The 20,686-nt window shown below is 35.5% G+C and overlaps 1 protein-coding gene across 16 annotated transcripts in view; it reads right to left on the bottom strand.

Moving 5' to 3' along the window:
* The window catches only part of CNTN5 (contactin 5), a 1,211,165-nt gene that overhangs the window by 286,633 nt on the left and 903,846 nt on the right, over window positions 1-20,686 (bottom strand). For all 16 annotated transcript variants that reach the window (XR_014815022.1, XR_014815020.1, XR_014815017.1 and 13 more), the window contains one exon: window positions 6,548-6,650. Coding sequence is in view for 10 of the 16 variants with exons in the window: in XM_084975741.1 (XP_084831867.1) it covers window positions 6,548-6,650 (103 nt within the window). In the remaining 6 variants the exon portion in view is untranslated. The remainder of the gene's footprint in view (window positions 1-6,547; window positions 6,651-20,686) is intronic.

Here is a 20,686-nt window from a genome sequence, read left to right as displayed (position 1 = left end):
TTTCTTTCCAAAGTAATCTACTTCCTCATTTTTTTTTTTTTACATTTTACTGTATTTCCCAGGCTTTACACACCTTTGCTTCCCTAAAGAGCCTCTTTTTGTTTTTAACTTTTTATATAATAATTTTAACTTTTTTCCACTATATCTGGTTTACAGTGTTTTGTCAATTTTCTACTGTACATCAAAATGACCCAGTTACACATATATGTATACATTCTTTTTTCTCACATTATCATTCTCCATCATAAGTGACTAGACACAGTTTCCAGTGCTACAGAGCAGCATCTCATTGCTTATCCATTCCAAAGACAATAGTCTGCATCTATTAATCCCAAGCTCCAAATCCATCCCACTTCCTCCCCCTTCCCTTTGGCAACCATAAGACTTAATATTTTCAGGACATTATATCCAAAAAAGTCAGAATATACATTCTTCTCAAGTGCACATGGAACATTCTCAAGAATTGATCACATACTGGGGCACAAAGCTAACCTCAACAAATTTAAGAGTATAGAAATTATTTCAGGTATCTCTCGTGACCACAACAGCATGAAACTAGAAATCAACCACAGGAAAATAAATGAGAAAAAACTTACTACATGGAGACTAAACAACATACTACTAAAACACCAATGGGTCAACAAGGAAATTAAGAAGGAAATTAAAGAATACCTTGAGACAAGTGATAATGAAGACACAACCACTCAAAATCTATGGGATGCCGCAAAAGCAGCGCTCAGAGAGAAATTCATAGCAATACAGGCCTTCCTCAAAAAAGAAGAAAAATCTCAAATTGACAATTTAACCCACCACCTAAATGAATTAGAAAAAGAAGAACAAACAAAACCTAAAGTCAGCAGGAGGAAGGAAATCATAAAGATGACAGAGGAAATCAATAAAATAGAGATTAAAAAACCAACAGATACCTATGGTCAATGAATCTTTGACAAAGGAGGCAAGAACATAAAATGGGAAAAAGACAATCTTCTCAGCAAGAATTGCTGGGAAACCAAGACCGCTGCATGCAAATCAATGAAACTAGAATACACCCTCACAACATGCACAAAAATTTTGAGTTTTCAAAATGGCTTAAAAGCTTAAATATAAGACAAGATACCATCAAACTCCTGGAAGAGAACATAGGCAAAACATTCTCTGATATCAACCTTATAAATGTTTTCTCAGGTCAATCTCCCAAAGCAACAGAAATAAAAGCAAAAATAAACCAATGGGACCTAATCAAACTGACAAGGTTTTGCACAGCAAAGGAAACCAGAAAGAAAACAAAAAGACAACTTACAGAATGGGAGAAGATAGTATAAAATGATGCAATGGACAAGGGCTTAATCTCTAAAATATGCAAACAACTTACACAACTCAACAGCAAAAAAGCCAACAACCTAATGGAAAAATGGGTCAAAGATCTGAATAGACATTTCTCCAAGGAAGATATACAGATGGCTAACAAGCTCATGAAAAAATTCTCAACATATCTGATTATTATAGAAATGCAAATCAAAACTACCACAAGATGGCACCTCACACCAGTCAGAATGGCCATCATTAATAAGTCCACAAATAACAAATGCTGGAGGAGGTGGGGAGAAAAGGGAACCCTCCTGCCCTGCTGGTGGGAATGTAAGCTGGTACAACCACTATGGAGAACAGTATGGAGGTACCTTAGAAATCTATACATAGAACTACCATATGATCCAGCAACCCACTCTTGGGCACATATCTGGATAAAACTTTCCTTTAAAAAGACAGATGTACCCGCATGTTCATTGCAACACTATTCACAATAGCCAAGACATGGAAACAACCCAAATGTCCATCGACAGATAATTGGATTAGGAAGATGTGGTATATATACACAATGGAATACTACTCAGCCATAAAAAAGAACAAAATAATGCCATTTGCAGCAACATGGATGGAACTAGAGTCTCTCATACTGAGTGAAGTAAGTCAGAAAGAGAAAGACAAATACCATACGATATCACTTCTATCTGGAATCTAATATATGGCGCAAAGGAACCTTTCCACAGAAAAGAAAATCATGGACTTGGAGAATAGATTTGTGGTTGCCAAGGGGGAGGGGGAGGGAGTGGGATGGTTGGGGTGCTTGGGGTTAACAGATGCAGACTATTCCCTTTGGAATGGATTAGCAATGAGATCCTGCTGTGTAGCACTGGGAACTATGTCTGGTCACTTATGAGGAAGTATGATAATGTGAGAAAAAAGAATGTATACATGTATGCATAACTGGGTCACTTTAGCATATAGAAGAAAATTGACAGAACACTGTAAACCAGCTATAATGGAAAAAAAATAAAAATCATCATATAAAAGCAAAACAAAGTAAAACAATAGAAAAAAATCAATAAAACCAAGAGCTGGTTCTTTGAAAAGGTAAACAAAATTGACAAACCTCTGGCTAGACTCACCAAGAAGAGGAGAGAAAAAAACCCAAATAAACAAAATAAGAAATGAAAAAGGAGAAGTCACAACAGATACTACAGAAATACAAAAAACCATGAGGAAATACTATAAACAATTTTATGCTAACAAATTTGACAACCTAAAGATCCTGTTTAAGCATCTCCCATTTTCTGAGGAAATTACACCTTTGCAAAATTGACAAACAGTAAACATAGCCTATCACAGTCACTTCATGCCTTCTTCCTATACTCTGTATTGTGTAATTCTATTTGCAGAGGGATTTCCAGGGGTGTAACTAGCACCCTCTTGCTGTATTCCCTGCTGCAGTAGCATATAGACACTTTGTGATTTTTTTCTAAATTCATACTTAAGTAGACATTTCCTTAGCAGAAAACATCCAGTTTATCATTTTCCTATTGATTTTCTTTTCAATACATTTTATTGGCTTAGAGGTGACTTACAGTGTGGTTGATGTACAAAGTGAATCAGCCATACATATACAAACATATGCATTCTTTTTTAGCTTCTATCCCCATATAGGCTAAAGCAGAGTACTGAATAGATTACTTATTGACTTCTATTTAACTTCAAATTAGGCAGATTAGTCAACCTGTGTGACATCAAGATACAGTGATACTTTATAATATAAAATTATTTGTCTTCTGCTTTAAGAATACAGAAGTATTGGGATTTCTCTTGTGGCACATCAGGTTAAAGATCTGGTGTTGTCACTGCAATGGCTCGGGTTGCTGCTGTGGCATCAGTTCTATCCCTTATCCAGGAACTTTCACATTCCAGATGTGCAGCCAAAAAAAAAAAAAAAATGCAGAAGTATCAATTTATACACTTTTAAATTATCTACATGATTATGGCTGCATTGATTTACATCCTCTAAGTTACAAGAACTGAATGCCTTTAGTAAAAGATTATATTGAGGTAAATATATTTTTCAAAAGGAGTAAAGATGTAGTTACAGAGTAATGGACGAATATTCTCAAATGTGAAAATAAAGGCTCTTATTCATTATCTGTTAATACAGAATTGATTGGATTAAGTAGACATCGTATTCTCTGAGTTCATTTATTCCTTCGACAATATTTTCTGAGTGCTCTGTGCCAAGCACTGAGGTAGGCACTCAGAATATTGCAGTGAATAATGCAGCTGTGATTCCTGCCCTCATGGGGCTTAAAGCTTAATGATGGTGCCTTAATGGTTATTTATTCTATTTGCTTCCCTTGCCTGTCACCCTCTTCTTCATCCAGATTCTCTGCCTTGCTTTCTGTATTGTCAACTGAATCCTCTGGGCTTGCAAGCTGTCTTCTGGTGCCTTCAGCCATGAGAGCCACTGAAGGAGATTAGAAGGCATGAGGAAAAAAACATCAGGGTATGAATTTCCTGATCCTTTCCTCAGCTGTGCTCTTTTAACACTTCTTTTCACAGTTCTAGCCGCTTTTGAGTGGCCCCAGGTCCAGCTGTCCCTCCAGGTCTCTGTGCTTCTGGTGACACTATCTTCTCAACCTTGTTCATTTTGGCTTCAGAGTAAGAACGACTCACTAATCATTAGACTACATACATTTCCATTTCTTTTCTTGGTCCTCTTAACCCTATTCACAGATTTTCAACTTGTGCCTTTAACTAAACTCTTTTGAGCCACCTGAGTCTTTCCAGCTGGATTCCTGACTGATAGATACAGTGAACACATATATTTTAAAGTAGAGAAACACATGCATAAAAAATTTAAAACTGCATTAAGGGTTGTGAAATAAAACATGCAAGTATTTAGACACAGAATAATGGGTGTGAGTTAAAGTATTACAGATGAACTCTTAGAGGGTGATATTTAAGTTGAGGGCAGAGATAGTGGAAGCCAGCATGGAAAGAAGAGAAAAGAGGCGTCCTGATAGAGGAAATAGCAAATGCAAAGGCTGTAAGATAGAAAAGAGCTTGATGTGCTCTATGCCAGAATTTAATTATAATATTCTATGAGGAACATTGGGTTAACACTCTCCCAAACACATCACATCACAAACACATCAGCTTGAGCGGCAGAGTCCTGACTGGTATGTGACAGATACTGAAGTTCCTGGACAGACTAAAGTCTACAGAGAATCATCTACTTGTTAAAGTGGGGAGCAGTTCAGGTGAGTTGTGGGCACCAAGCAGATGCTCAGGCATTTACTTGAAATTGCTGTGATCATGCTGGGACTTAACGATGATCTACACCCCATGATAATGTGCTGTAAAGGAATTAACACCTGTAAAGATGTTATTTCTTTGATCTTATTTACTTTCATTGGAGTGGTAGGTTAGTCCTTAGACAGAGCTTTGCATAACATGTTTTTTTTTCATAATTGTGACACTTCACATAAAGAATATCAAATGGGCGGCAGAGACCTTGGCAGGCTATGTGTTTTCTTTATCTTCATATTTGGTTATTTATTTTTGTTGAGGGAGAGTGAGTAGCAAAGAAGGAGCAGAAAAGTTGAAGAAAACAGAGTGTTAAAAGAACTTAATTTGACAGTTGGATCCTACCTAGAATAAAAGGGACTGTAAGGATCAATTTACTAAGCATATTTCAAGACTTCCAAAAGCAAACACATCAAAGTTATTAAATAAGGCTGCCTGGGGAAATTTCCCATATTGCTTTTTCTCTATAAATCCAGTTCTCTAATTTGTTTTACAATATGACCTCCTTTTGTTTGTGGCTTTAGTGCAAATTCTGGCATTTAAGAATTATTTAACTGTAGGATATACTAAAACCTTTGACATCAAGCCAAAATAATTATTTTTGTATTTGTCAGAAGCAAGTGGTTCAGTTGGGAACATTTCAAGGCCTACTTAATACCACAGTATGGACAAATGGTGAAAAGCATGACTTTTAATGTATGATTTAATCTTGTTCATTTAACTAATATATATATATAGGTTTGGAAGTCTTCCTCAGATATCTGCCAAATAACTCCTAGATTAATTTTAAGTTCTTGATATATCTTTCTGTTTACAGGAATCTTTTGCTGGCCACTCAACACTTTTGATGGACCATGCAACAATTTTTTTTATTTTTAATCTATTATGATACTGCTCATATTTAAATTTAAACAGAATTACATGTGTTATTTGAGTCTTAATATTAGAAAACATGGTGATTACTATTATCATGCCTAATCCTCCTCTTATAGCTGAATTTTTCATATTTAATGTTTTTTTTTTCCTCACCCATAGGCTAAACCTATGTTAGCTACCTTTATAGGGCATGTTTTATCTCTAAGTATTTTAGTTATGCTGTCGGAGTTAGCTAACCATGACTGAAGTTGAATGTTAGTAACTCTGATAGAGATGCATTTATGCTAATTATAATTATAGAGTTTAGAAAGGGCTCTGAGGTCTTATCACCTTAAAAAAAAACCAAAACACCAACACACTGTTTAAAATAAATCATAATACTCTAATCAAATATAATCAAAATCCCATTCCTGTTTCTATGCCCAATTCTCACATTGTAAACATCATTGACAAGTGATTATATACCATGAAATTTAAACCTTCAGAAATAGAATCATTAAGCATAGCAGGCATTAGAATGTGATGTAAATCATCTTTCTGATTTGGAGAATGATTATATGTTGTACATATTGACAGCTGGTGCTATCATGTTATTATTGTTTCAAGAGATACTGAAGTAATCAATTGGCTGACTGTAACTATCAGCTTTATGACTTTTATACTCTTCACTTACCATATCTTATTCATGAGGAGAGGGTAGTACCTCATCCCCTTTCTATTTACATCACTGCTGAATAAAATTCAAGAATGATACTGTAATTTTAAAACAGTAAAACTAAGCAGAGAAATGTAAAGCTCTTCTTTTATTTCAAGAATTTTTATGTTCAAATAGCAAAACTATATACATTATTATCCAAAGAAATGACTAGAAAGATAATTATAATTGGTTATCAATTCCCATTTGCTCTTTTAAAAAATGCATAGCCACCAAAGAGCTTGAAGGTTTCATTCAAGGAAAATAAAACCTAGCAAAATAAGTAATCCAAAAATAAAACATCATATTTTAATAATTGTGTCTAATTATAGAAGAATATGTACTTACTTGCCAAGTGCAAAGCACTCCATCTTAACAGTTGTTCCCTTAGCAGCTGTAACTGTGAAAGGGAAATGGACCTCAATTTTCGGCTCATATTCTCCCATCACACCTGGGAAATAAAAAATAGTCTTTAAACATAAAATGAATGTCACAATTTCTTTCCAATACTGGAGATGCTACATTGAAAAGCAATGTGTTGTTAATATCTGTTTGATGACTGCTAACTTTTTAATGGATTGAAATAAAATGTACACTTAGACTCAATCATGATGATGAAATCCCAATCTTCCCCTAAGGACTGGATTGCATGTATATTCAATACCATTTAAAATAATAATTATTGAAAATCTTAATCAACACTGGTAATTTAGCTTCTGATTATATTCCTGAGGAAATAAATGACTATGAACATTTCCCATGGTAAAGAATTGTGTTGACTTTTAAAAAATAACTTAAGGTCTCAGAACTTTCTTTGCCATTGCCAAATAAATGAATATTTACTTATTAAATCAACATATATTTATTGACTATCTATAATATGCAAGTATTTTACTAAGCATTGTGGGAGTTACAAAAATAAATAAATCAGCCAGCACAGTCATGCTCTCAAGCTCTCAACAAGTGTACTTTTTTTTTTTTTTTCTTTTTAGGGCTGCACTTTTAGTGGCATATGGAGGTCCCCAGGCTAGGGGTCAAATCGGAGCTACAGCTGCCAGCCTACGCCACAGCCACAGCAAAGACAGACAGATCCGAGCCACATCTGCGACCTACACCACAGCTCACAGCAATGCCAGATCCTTAACCCACTGAGTGAGGCCAGGGATCGAACCTGAAACCTCATCATTCCTAGTCGGATTCGTTTCCACTGTTCCATGATGGAAACTCCAACAAGTGTATTCTTCAAAGAAAGAAGCAGCATACACTCAAGGATGGGAGAAGATCTATATATCAAAATAATTGTAACGTAAAGTAGGAAGTGATGAGTGCCCTGAATGAAGTACCATGTGCATTTGAGGGGAATTATAAGCATAGTCAGCAATTCTGTAAGTGTGAGAAAGATAGGAGAAAGTAAATGGAACTGCAGGAACAAAGACAAAGAGATGGGAAACCTCCAGAAATAGGAATATCAGTTTTTCTGGCCTCTTGGTATGTGAAGGGAAATCATACTAGCCAAATCTGGAAGTATAAATGGAGTCCAAAAAATAGAGGGCTTTGATTATCAGAGCAAGACCCTTAAACTTTAATCCGTAAGTAATTTGAAGTCATTGGGGTTTTGAATATGAGAATGGCATTTTGTGGAGATGCATATACTGGAGTTGCAGCAAAGACCAGTAAATCAATTACATTATTTCTGTAATGCAAGGTAGAAGTATTGAAAACCTAGACTTGAGTTATGTAGTTAAAAAAAGAGAAGAGGCACTAGAATGAGAAAAATCCAAGAAAGACTTGAACTCAGCATATAGTATAGGTGCTGGTGATTAGGTTGCGGGCTTTGTCAAAATAACACTAAAGTTTCCAGTTTGGGAGGTTGGGTGACCTCAGCAAAAGTAAAAAGTATGTACCTCAGGTGGGAAAGCTGATGACTTTCATTTTAGGAGTACTGCCTTTGATACCTTTAAGATATTCAGAATATAACCAGTGGATGAAGATAGAGATGATTTCTGGACAGGTGATATCCACTTAGTGCCATCACTCACAGGTGGCAGTTAAAGCTATGAGATTGGAGAGAGCTTTGGTCTATCAAGAAACAATGCACTGGCGGAGGCCTGGTAAATTCCAGTTGCTTGTGCCCTCAGGCAGCCCTGGAGCTAATTTTCTCTCAAAAATATTTTTTAGCAGATCTTAATGTATAAAGTACCTCAGAGGACACAATTATGATTTAGTCCAGATGCTTCCATGAGGAGCTTGTGTGTATGAGGCTGTCTCTCTTTAGGGGCATATGTGCACTTCAAGATCTGTGTATGTGTACGGATTTTGTGTGATTCCTTGGTGTATGTGCGTGGGATGAGAGAGGAGAGGAGAACCCAGACAGAGGAAGATAAATGCCCTAAGACATGAATGCAAGATGCATTGGTTAGGCAAAGGGAGAAATTGTTAACTTTGACAAAGAAAACCTTTTACTATTATTTTATTCTTTTTAAATTTTGATTTGAGATGAGCCTTGAAGAATAAATGTGAACAATTTTAGGAGTTCCTGCTGTGGTGCAGCAGGTTAAGAATCTGACTGTGGCAGCTTGGGTCGCTTCTGGCACAGTAGGTTAAGGATCCAGCATTGCTGCAGCTGTGGTTTAGGTTGCAGCCAGGGCTGGGATTCAATCCCTGGCTGGGGAACTTCCCATATGTTGCAAGGGGCAGCTGAAAAGAAAAAAAAAAGGGGAAAAGTGCTTAAGTTCACTGAGGAAAAGATTTATCTTTGTTTATTTTTTGCTTTTTTTTTAAACTATTTTTTTTTTTTTTTTGCAAAGCAATCATAGAGAAAATTTCACTGATGCTTTCATCAGAGACTGGGCTTGTAGACACTGGCTCTGCTCATGACTAGACTGGCATCTCTGACAGGTCAGTGTTCTTTGTGTCTCATTTTCTATCTGTAAACTGAGGGAAAAGAACTATCATTAACATGAAATCCTGCTCTATCAGGCAGGCTAACTTCTTTGATTGCTTCCGCACAAAGAGTCTATGTATAGCAAGTGAATAGAATGGTTTTTCTTATTGCATCAATCCAAACAGATGTTTAAGCACATCTCCCTTTCTTAATAATGTTTCTCTTCTGCTTCTTTTTTTTACATTCTTCTGCCTTCCCTGTATACTTGCGAACTTCCTTTTATTTTTTTATATTTTCTTTTTTTCCTATATGTCTCCTGAATAGCAGCATTTGGCCTGCTAGTGATACCTGGCTGAGTGTGTCCAGTGATGAGAGTTTATCTTTAATGCCCTATTACTTATAAGCCCCTATAGAAGGACTCCCAGGCATCCTGTTTAGTGGCTACATTTAACTGCCCACACGAAGCAGTCCCTGAAGTCATCTTCCAATCTCCTCATCCACTCTTAACATTGATTCTGTAGAATTCTTGTTCCTGTCTGCTACAAATATGATTATTTAATAATACATGACTTATCACGATGCTTATTAAACTTAAGTATATTAAACTTAATTTTCTACTTGCACAGGTCCCTGTGAGTGCCAATAGTTGCTGAGTACTGTAGAATGTTGTAGAAGGGCAGTGAAAGTCAGGCTGAATTTAGAAAATATTTCCGTATAATCGTTCCTAGTAATTTGTTTAAAGACGTCTCAGAAGAAAAGGACCTTAATCTCCAAAATGCCAGTAATTTGTTTCGATTTTTTTTTTCTATCCTAACTAAAAATTCCCTTTTGAATCCACTTTTAGATGAATACCTTTTACTCTTTTTTTTTTTTTAAGAAGGTCCAATAATTATACAACATTCCAGGCCTTTCAAAATCTGTATATGCCTCTGACAATACCAAGGATTTACTAAGAGGAGCCAAACCTATACGTCCTTTGAGTTTCTTCCAATAATGTTGGTGAATTGCAGAGAAGACATTGTTTTATAGCTTTAATTTTTAAGAATGACTTAAAGGATGGACACTCCTGGTAACAACTGGAAAGTAATTTTGTCCAGGTAGAGGCTTCTCAAATGATTACCATATGATAAAAGACATTGGTAAGACTCAGCCGAGGGCCAAGAGCTTTGCTAATATTTGAACCATATACTAAAAAATAAAATTGAAAGGTTTAAATATAGGGCCTCAAATTATATCACCTAGTTTGAGCTACACTGTAAGAAATAACTAGTTCTTTTAAATTTTACCTTGATAGTGAGAGCATAAGAACAGATGAGGAGTTCCCATCGTGGCTCAGTTGATTCTGAACCCAACTAGTATCCATGAGGATTTAGGTTCAATTCCTGACCTTGCTCAGTGGGTTAAGGAACTAGCGTGATGTAGTGGGTTGCAGATGTGGCTTGGATCTGGTGTGGCTGTGGCTGTGGCTGTGGCATAAACTGGCAGCTGTGGCTCTGATTAGACCCCTAGTCTGGGTCTAGAACTTCCATATGCCTCACTTGCAGACCTAAAAAAGAAAAGAAAACAAAACAAAACAACGATGAGAAAGCTCTTTAAATATGTCTTGCTCCTTGCTCTTTAAAACTTGATTACATTTAGGAGCTAAGTTTTGCTTTATGCTTCACAGGATAATTACGTTAGAGCTAAAGTTCACCTCAGCTTATATAATTTACCCTCTTTCTTTCCAAGATGAGAGGGCAGAGTCAAAGAGGTCAGAAAACTGGTTCAAAGTCCTATAGAAAGCTGTTGGTGGAAATGGGGCAAAATAGGAATTTTTTCCTCTTAAGTTTACAGTTATTTTCTGCACATTACTCTGTTGAGGAATTTTAATCACAGAGTATAAGAGTTCAGGCATATCACATGTACTATATTAACCATTAATTGTCCAGCATGCATGTTTGGTTACTTTCAGCTATAATTTTTAATATCTCAAGTGACATGCAGCTTAGCTTATAATTTCTTTCTTTCTTCTTTTTTTTAGAAGGGTCTGATGATGAAAGGAAAGGAAAACAGTCTTATAAGATATATAGTTAAAGGTCTAAATATTAGGCTTACCTCTTCAGTCAAGGTAGCTCTTTAATTTTTTGAGAGCTCCTAGTATTAAGCTAAATATGCTCAAGAGACACTGCACTGTGTCTTCCTCTCCTTCCCTACACCTGTCTCTTCAGGCTCAGTTGGCTGCCCTACTTTCGAATTACATGCCATTAGAAGATGACCTCAAATTACTCTAATTCCCAGTAAACAGAAGCCTTCCAACTGAGAGCACATTACTCTCCTTCTATGTCTTCATGGTTGTTGATTTTCTTATTTATCCCAACTATTTACAAAGTGCTCTGGTGCTTTTCCCTAAGTGGAGTGCAATTTAGAGCAGTGTTTCTCCAAATGGGTTGCAGAACAAAGAGCTAATGACTTTGAAATAATCTGGAAATTTTACTAAAATTTCAGGCCACAGGGTTCAATTCCAAGCCTAGGGATATATAATTGTTTCTCTAGGTGATTTTATGTACATTCAAGAAATTCAAAGTTGGACTCACCTTGAGTATGATTTTTATCATGCCACTTGTCATTTAGGGATTAGAGTGGAATGAACTAAAATGAGGGAAAAAATGGTATACAGGCTCTATATTCATACTGTATTAACTATGGCCTGCCGTACCAGTAATGCAAATTATATTTAACATGTGTGCACTGGTACTGGTACTCACAGTACTAGAGCTGCTTTTTTTTTTTTTTCTCCTCATTGTTTAGAAATCAGTTCTGATTGGTCAGTATCCAGCTGATTGCAGTCACTAAATAAATCAAATGCCATTTCCATCTGACATTCACAGTAATGTCACATCTAGGGTCAAGAATTCACGTCTAGTAAATCTTAAAAATTTGGCTGAGCTAATGACTTAAAAAAAGTTTGGCTGATAAGTTTGGCTTGTCATGTTCAAATAATGGATAATTTATATTTCTGTCTTCAACATCTTTGCCATTTGTACTCAACAATTGTTTCTTACCTTCCAAGAATAGCATCTATCTTCTCAGTGTTTTTTTGGGGGAGGGGGGGCGTGGTGAGTGGAGTGGGGAGGAGGTGCTTCTATCTTTAACGTGAGTTAAATGGGAACCATTATTTTTCTATAGGTTCTGCTGTAGTTATTAACTTGTTATGGGCATCTGACTCAAGCTTGGACAATTAGATTACCTCATTGCCCTGGAGAAAATCTCTGATCCATGAACGAGTGGCCAAGGTTGGCGTTTTTGAACTAGGGACCAGGATCCCAAGTATCAGTTCCTCCTTTGTGGCAAACAAAGAGACCGCATGTCTGAAAGCCACTGGAGCTTCCACCAGTGGAAGAAAGGAATTTATCATTAAAGAGAATTAAGCCAATTTAGATAGAATTAAGCCAATGTGGAAAGAAGAGAGATGGAAAAAGACTATTGGTTGAATGTCATTTATACTTGGGACTTAGCTTCTTGCCCTTCTCTAAGCTAAATAAAATAAATTCCCATTTTGTTAAAGTTATTTCAAGTTAGGTTTCTCAGTGGCAGCCCCAAAGACTTCTGACTGATGCCTAGGTGGGCTCAGCATAGCCAGTGGTGACCCTATGACAGGGTCTATCTTATAACTTCTTTGGATTCTGAGTCTATTATATTCTAGATTTAGGCAAAGGACAAGTTGGAATGACAGTGGCATGGGGCCAAAACAAATCAATATATACAGTTGTCCCATTTTAAAACACTGTAACTTTCAGGAAAGAATGTAAATTCTAATAGAGGATATAAACATTCTATATCTATATAAAACTCATAATAAAAGAGAATAAATGAAATTAGAAAAGTACAGATAAAGTACTATGGGAGTTGACAGGAAGGAGTGCTTATTGACTAGGAAAGTTGAGAAAAATAAGGGAACTGGTTTAAGTGGATTGTGACAGTGGGATTGGAGTTAAAGATGTGTCTGTGGAGGTTTAGTGACTCTCAAGTGGAAGAGACTGTTAGCAAAGACATGGAAGTGAGATCCTGTCTGGAATTCTAATAGGAATTTAATTCTATTGCATTGAGTATGAAGAGGTAATGATAGAGAAACTTCAAATATAAGTAGGAGATAAATGATAACAATATCTAGCAAAGTTATATTTTGTTATTTGTCTATTAGGATGACAGTGGCTTGATAAATTTTCAGGAGCACTCGGTAGGGAAAAATAGCTGCAACAATTGATATGCATCTGATTTTATCTAGAGGTAGCAGCTGGAGTTATTATTATACATACTTATGGTTATTAGTGACTACATATTGGTAAATTGAGCACAATATATGTAATGAAAGTGTACCTAGGATAAGCATCAAAATGAAGACCTTATGAACTGAAATATGGTTTTCACATTATACGGTCTGCACATTTAAATGCATTGAAATTATTTAATGAAATGTGATGGGGATTTTCTTTTATTTCACCGGAAATATATAAAATAAAATTATATATAATATAAAAATATATTAGAGTGCTTTACATTATCTTTATTTTATAATACTTGAATTTCACTTGATGTTTCATCTGCAATCTTTCTTACTGTTTTTAGTAATCTGAATATATAGTTGCTGTGGTTTGTAAACCCCCTGACAAAGAAATAACATCCCAAATAAATAACAAATAATGATAACTGATGATAAAAATGAGAGAGGAAAGAAAGAGGAAAGAAAGATAATTCCCACTATCCCTACAGCTATTGTGCTATGTCACAATACTTTACTCACACTTTCAGGACATATTAAATAACAACCTCACAGCAATGCAAATGGATCCTTTAACCTGCTGAATGAAGCCAGGGATCAAACCCACATCCGCATGGATATTAGTCAATTTCTTAACCCACTGAGCCACAATAGGAACTCCCTGAATATTCACTTTCAATGTGAAGTATGGTGAAAAGTTTTTCTTTTTAAAAAAATAACTTGTTATTTTTATAAACTTCTATTCAAAAATATTATAGACACTTCTCTGTAAATATGTCTACATAAGCAAAATATATATAGTTTTATAATATGTCAATTATTTAAAACTCTTATGGTTTTTTTTTTTTTTTTTGCTCAAGTTTTCTTTGGTTTTGTAAAGTGTGTGTGCATGTGTGTGTGTGTGCGCGTGTGTGGTATGTGTCTGTGCATCTGTCTGCCTGTATATTTGTGTGCTTTTTGAATATGGAAAAAAAGAAAATTTTGGTATCTACTGAGGATTTTGGCATTTTGACTTTTATAACATGCCACCAAGACCTATGTGAAAATGATAATAGACCAGTTATTTAATAAACTAAGGTCCTCAGGGAGGACGCTTCTTTGAAGGTCAGCCCTTCTTGGACTGGACCCAGTGGGAATGGATAAAGAACTATACTGACTCAAAAGAAGATTAAAAAAAAATATATATATATATATAATGGCTCCAAATGACATATTAATGCTCAATCCAATAATCAAATACTTTGAAGATCTCTAAATAATTCTATGGGAATCTTCCAGCTCAATCAGAGTTGGTTCTTTTCAACTGTGACTTAGTTAGAAACTATATTTCTATGTAATTCATTTCAATATTTATTTCTACCAGAATCCTTTTGCCATTCAACAGAGAAAGTAAAATACCTCAGAAATATGATGGATTTTCCTCACTGCATTAAACACATTAATCATAAACTGCTATATCTATTATCCTTTCTACAAGAAAAAAAAAGCATACAGGGAGATTAAAAAATAAGAAAAAGACAAACCTAAGCTCTGAGGAAGCAGTTTCTATACATATGCTATCTAGAAGGTAGAGAGAGTATATTCAATTTGGTAGATAAGTCCAAGCTGGTTGAAGAGTGGACACACTGTATATAATAGCTGAGTCATATTTGGGGGGGAAGAAATACACCCCTTTTGCTAAGGTTACTAGAACTATTTGGATCCATCTACTTTCCAGTCTGAGTCCCCAAGAGTCAAGCCATACTATAGCCCATAGTCTTGGATTTCTCTAATATCTCCTTTCCTTTATCATTGCATATACTTCCTGACAACAAAAGTCTCTCATTTAGATGCACTTGAGTATACTTCTCTTCCCTGCAGCTACCTAGAACACCCACTCACGTTGCTTTTTATTTCTAAATTTTTAACATTCTTCAGAAAGACTGTTCCTTTTGGAAAATTTTCTTACCCATAGCTGTTTATTTATCCACACAGTAATCTCAAGAAGCTAAGGGACTTAAAATATCCTGGAGGAATTGGTTCTGCCAGCTCAGTTAATCAGCTGCATAACTCTGGGAGAAAACGTGACAAATGGGTTGTTTTAAACTATTGTTAAAAGTTTATTTTTACACTTTAATCTGCTCAGATTGTTTTCTCACTTTAGTCTTGTTATTGACAGTGCCAGCGCTCTTGCTGTTAGCACTCACATTTGAGATACTAAACCTACCAGGCCCTGATTTGATCTGTAAACAATTCACCACATATTTTATTTCACAAACTCTTACTGATTTCAAAAGCTCTATGGATTGTACGGTTCAAAAGATACATACTTCCACAGGGGGAAAGTCAATTATCACAGCCTCATCACAAAGCTTTGTGTGCATTAAAGACTGTAGATGTAAAGAGAGAGAATAAACATTGGCGGAACACCTGCTATAAGCCCAGTGTGTTGAGTGTATGCAACTAAATTGTCATTTAAATCTTTCAAGCACAACAAGGTAGATAGGATTATCCCTATTTTAAATAAGGAAAAAAAACCCATGAATATTGAAGAGGATAGGTGACTTAGTGTCTCTGAGCTATTATGTGACAGGTAAGGGGTTCAAATCTAGTACCATATAAATTATAAAGCCAACTTCCCCTCATCCCCAGGACAAGGTCCTGCTGTTTGCAAAACAGAATTCATTTAGTCATTTCCAATTTTGGAGATAACTTAGTTTTACTTCAAATATTATTTAATTTTATTTTAAATATTACTTTCTTTGAAAAGTTTTTCCTGACCCTCTACTCCTGCCCCTCCCCACCTAACCAGATTAATCTGTCTCTGCCTCTCCGCCTCTCTCTCACTCTCTCTCTCCACATATATGATATATATTATTCTGTTTATGTAATATAAACTACCCTATTTTTCTCTTTCCATATATAAAAATACACATACATATATATGAATATATGTATATATTACAGTACTCTCTTTTGTAAAACTAACCACAAGTAAAACGGATCATTCAATTTGATTGCACCTGCATTCCTTTGCTCAACATCTGTTTTCTCTTCTAATTTATAAGCTCAACCAGAACTGGGACCATGTTGTTTTGTATACTCAAATAGTGACTGATATAAAGAGAGAACTCAGGAATGTTTGATAACTGAATTAATGAATCTACTTGTCAATGACTACATGGAAGATTTGTGAGAGGTGATACAGGAGCTGAGGATATTTTTTATGTATTTCAATGCTTATGTTTTTTCTACATTTGAGGAAAATTGAAGGTAATTTTCTAATTTGGAATCATAAATTATAGATTATCTATATTTTGTTTTAAATTATTGTGATACTGTCATATGAGATTAAAAAATATTTTGTAGATGAATAAAGCATCTTCATTTCTCCAGCTTCTGTTAATTTTGGTTTTATAACAGCTTTCCCAACCATTCCTTTCTTTCCATTCTGATTGCCATTACTTTAATTTGGACTTCCTTTCATTCAGCTCATTGGCTTTTGCACTTATGATGATCTTTGGTGGAGTGAGCGGTGGTCATTAAAGCCTTGTGGGATTAGATATAAGAAAATACTGAAGAGGAACTTAGACAGAGTTTATACAATGTTCGGAAGAAGTCTTGCTACAAAGAGAGCAGAGAAAATAAGATGAAAGCTGAAGGGGTGTTGAATCAAAGAAGGATTACTCAAGATAAATACTGTAATTTGTTTATAGATGAGAATGATTAAGTATGGAGGAAGCAAGTGATGCTTACAGGAGAGAGAGGGGATAATTGCAGAAGGAAATTTCTTGAATCAGGTAAGCAGGCAGGAGATCCAGTGCACAGAAGTGCCGAGAACAGTTCATTAGTTGTAATTAAGAGGTAAGGTAGCATAAATGGAGATAAGTATGGCTATGATGTTATCTTTGTTACTGAAAAAATAAATAAAATCCTACATTTCCAGCAAATGTATGTTTAAAGTCAGGTGATTTTTTTTTTTTTTAAATCCACAGTAAGCTGCATAGATACCACCATGATGTGAATGGGACAAAGTCTGAGGTTGGGGCGAGAGATCTGTCAAGCGGGTAGAATATGTTAGAGAGATTGGGGCAAAACAGAGTTAAGAGTGTACAGAGAAAAATGTTTATAATGAGTAACTCTGTAATCTATGCTAGAGAGAGAAGGCACATGAAGCCATGAAGGTGTGATGGACAGTGAAATAGTGGTTAATCTAAGAATTTAGGAGCCTAAGGGTTTGAAAAATTGTTTGAGTAGAGAGCAATATACAGAATTATTTGGATAGAAAAGAGGCTGTGGGCAGAGAGCTGTTTACTTAAAATTGAGATTTTGATGATGGCAGAATGATTGATTGGTAATAGCAAAATTCAGGCTGTTATTTTTGAGTGGCCAAGGTGGAACTGTACACAGTTCATGAGAAGCAAAGAGGTCAAGACACTGACATTGAATGGACCATTGATGTAAATAGAGGTGTCACCAAGACAGAATATAACATCTTTTGTAAATGAGGAAGACTGAGGAGGATAAGAGGTTACTGCAATAGAGTTAACTGCAACTACTGAAAAGCATACTGTGGATTCTTTCACCTACATTTTGTAGTTTTCCACTCATAGACTTTGATGTTCTAGCCCTAAGTTATCTTTTCAAATTTATGCTCACTCTTCCCCTTCATGCATCCAGTATTTTATGTAATAGAAATGTTTGCTATTTTCAAAATACAATTAATCCTTAACTGATGTTGAGCCTTCTCACACGCTGTTGGTCTTTATCTAAAAATATGTTAATATCATCCCATGCACACTAAAATTTAGTTTATCAATAAACTTCACTTCAACCTGTATCTCATTAAAAATGAAGAAGAAAGGGAAGGGGGAAGGAGAAGGAGTGGGGGAAAGGAGAAGGAGAAGGAGGAGGGGGAGAGGGAGGAAGAGCAGAAGGATAAGGAAGAGGGGAAGGGGAAGAGATGGAGGAGAAGAAGGAGAGGAGGAAGTGGAGGAGAAGGAGGAAAAAGAACACAAAAACAGCCTCCTTCCCAGTAAAACAAAACCCAGGAAACTTCTATAATTCCTCCAGCAAGAAATCTTGTCCCCTACTTCTGGATTATCATGGTGTTTTATACCTTTTGATACTAATTATGTTTGACCTTGTATTATAGCTCTTTGGGTACAGTTATTCCAATTATTTTACTGGTCAAAACCATCATCAAGTGTGAATGAAGTGTCCTATGTAGCTCAATCCTACGTCTAATTCTCCTTTAGTCTTTCTTTCTGATGTCTTTGTAACTTATCCTTTGAAATCCTAGGTAATCATCAGCAAATTCTTCTTTTGGCACAGTTCCTTTAACTCTTCACTCTACCAGTCTATCAAAAAGAAAACTGAATCATCCCCTCTCTGTTTGGCTTTCAGTCATCAATAGAAGAATTAGAGCTGGGGTGTTCCTTTCTCTAAAAATCCCTTCAAGACCACAGATTGACATTTGAATGTCAATCTGTCTTTCCTATTTCTTTCAGACTTATTGTCTTGAAAGCAAGCAAACAAAAAACAAGTATATAACAACACAACTTTTTAATGCTAATTCCCTTCTTAAAGGACTGTTTATACAATAATGTTTTTAAAATAAAATCTGAACCTCAGAGCACTGCATCCAAAACCCTTCACAATTTGGACCTCATCTCTCTGATTAGTCTTATATTTAGTACCCTCTCCTCACAAATCTCACACTGTAGCCACAGTGATTTCTCCTCTTCCCAAACTGACCACGCCACTTTACAACCACATCTTTTCCTCTGTGTAATTCTTTTAACCTTTCCCTCTATTTCATAAACTACCATTCAGCTTTCAAAATCATACTCAAATTTCAAGTCCCCATCTTTAGAAGAATTAATTTCACTCTATTCTTTGTTTTCACAATACACAATGCAAATTACTTTAGTGGATATCTCATTGCATTTTAATGATGTTTACTTTTCTATATCTGTCATTGCTTTGAGGTTTCTAGCAATGAGGAAATGGAGTTTATTCTTCTTTGTATCTGCAGTGGAGCTGACCATAAATTGATCAAATTCTATCTGGCTACACGTCACTCTTTGGGTCAGCCTGGATTTCATGGTCTGTAAGTTTCTCCTATTGAATACTTGGTTTCATTTTCCTAAATGAAAATTTTGATATACTATTCTGGACTCATTCTGATAAATATTTTCTTTACTTCTAATTTGAAGTTTAAGAGTGTTTCAGGAGCAAACCAAGGAATCTGATAATATTCTTTCTAGTATCTCTTGTACAGGTCTCTTCCTGTTCCTTTTCACAGAGTAATTTTAATTCAAGCCTTCACTATCTTGTCTTCTGTCACGTAGGTATCCTTGGCCCCTGATTCTGCAGTCTTTTCCATCCAATCTATTCTGTACAATGACTACAACTCTGTAAAATGACATTATCATTATATATTTTCCTTTCTTTAAAAAATCCCCCATTGTCTTACTGGTAAAATTTAAACCTTATTTTGGCATGTAAAGTCTAAAAATCTGCTCCAAAGCAAACTTTTCAATTTTAGTTTCTACTTGACATTGTAAGTCACTGCTTTGGTTAGATTGTAATGGCACATTAATTCACTTGTTATAGTGAAGTTATCAACCCATGTATCTACTCAAATATTCTCCATGAACGGGTGAACTAAATTTCTTTTCCTTAGGAATACTGTCTTTTACCATAGTAGCCCACAATGATGGATGCAGCCTTTAAATTCTTAGAGCATTCAAGGTTATATAAATGTACTTAAATAGATATACTATTTACACTTGCAGTCTCTTACTTTGTCATGTTTTATTTAATGTTTTGTGTTTGTGTGTCTTATTTCTCTATAATGAGATAGATAATTTATCGGTGGCTAGAGCCATGTTTTACACTTAGTTTTGGGTCATGCAGGTTTGATTCATGGGAGGTTCATGCACATAGACAGTACTAGTCTCCTACAAGCCAAGTGATAAGGGCTAGTTTTGAACACCAACTATACATACAGGTATAGAATTGATAGGGATAGAGTAGGATAGCTACACATGCAGTTGTAGAAGTCCCAGTAGGGGACCATAAATAGAGAGGGAAACCTAGGGAACTCTGGGAGAACTGTAAGTTAATGATCAGTAAAGAAAGTTATCAGAATGTCGTAGAATGAAGCAGGCTTGCTTAACTATAAAACCATAAATAAAAGCATAAGACATGCCTCAGGTCACTAAATGAGAACTAAAATGAGGCCTACATTCAAATTCAGCAAGATGCTTAGAACCAAGGATAGGACTTTAAGTGGAAGATGATATTCCAAAGTATAAGACCCTCATTATATGGAAATCTGAGATGATTCGACATATTTTAG

Source organism: Sus scrofa, chromosome 9 (genome assembly GCF_054392235.1).
Source record: "Sus scrofa isolate SSC_HxYL_T2T_F1_AM1 chromosome 9, Sscrofa_HxYL_maternal_Yorkshire_Landrace_v2.0, whole genome shotgun sequence".
Classification (NCBI taxonomy): domain Eukaryota; kingdom Metazoa; phylum Chordata; class Mammalia; order Artiodactyla; family Suidae; genus Sus; species Sus scrofa.
The sequence above is the reverse complement of the archived record's forward strand: the minus strand, read 5'-3'. Positions and strand labels throughout refer to the sequence as shown.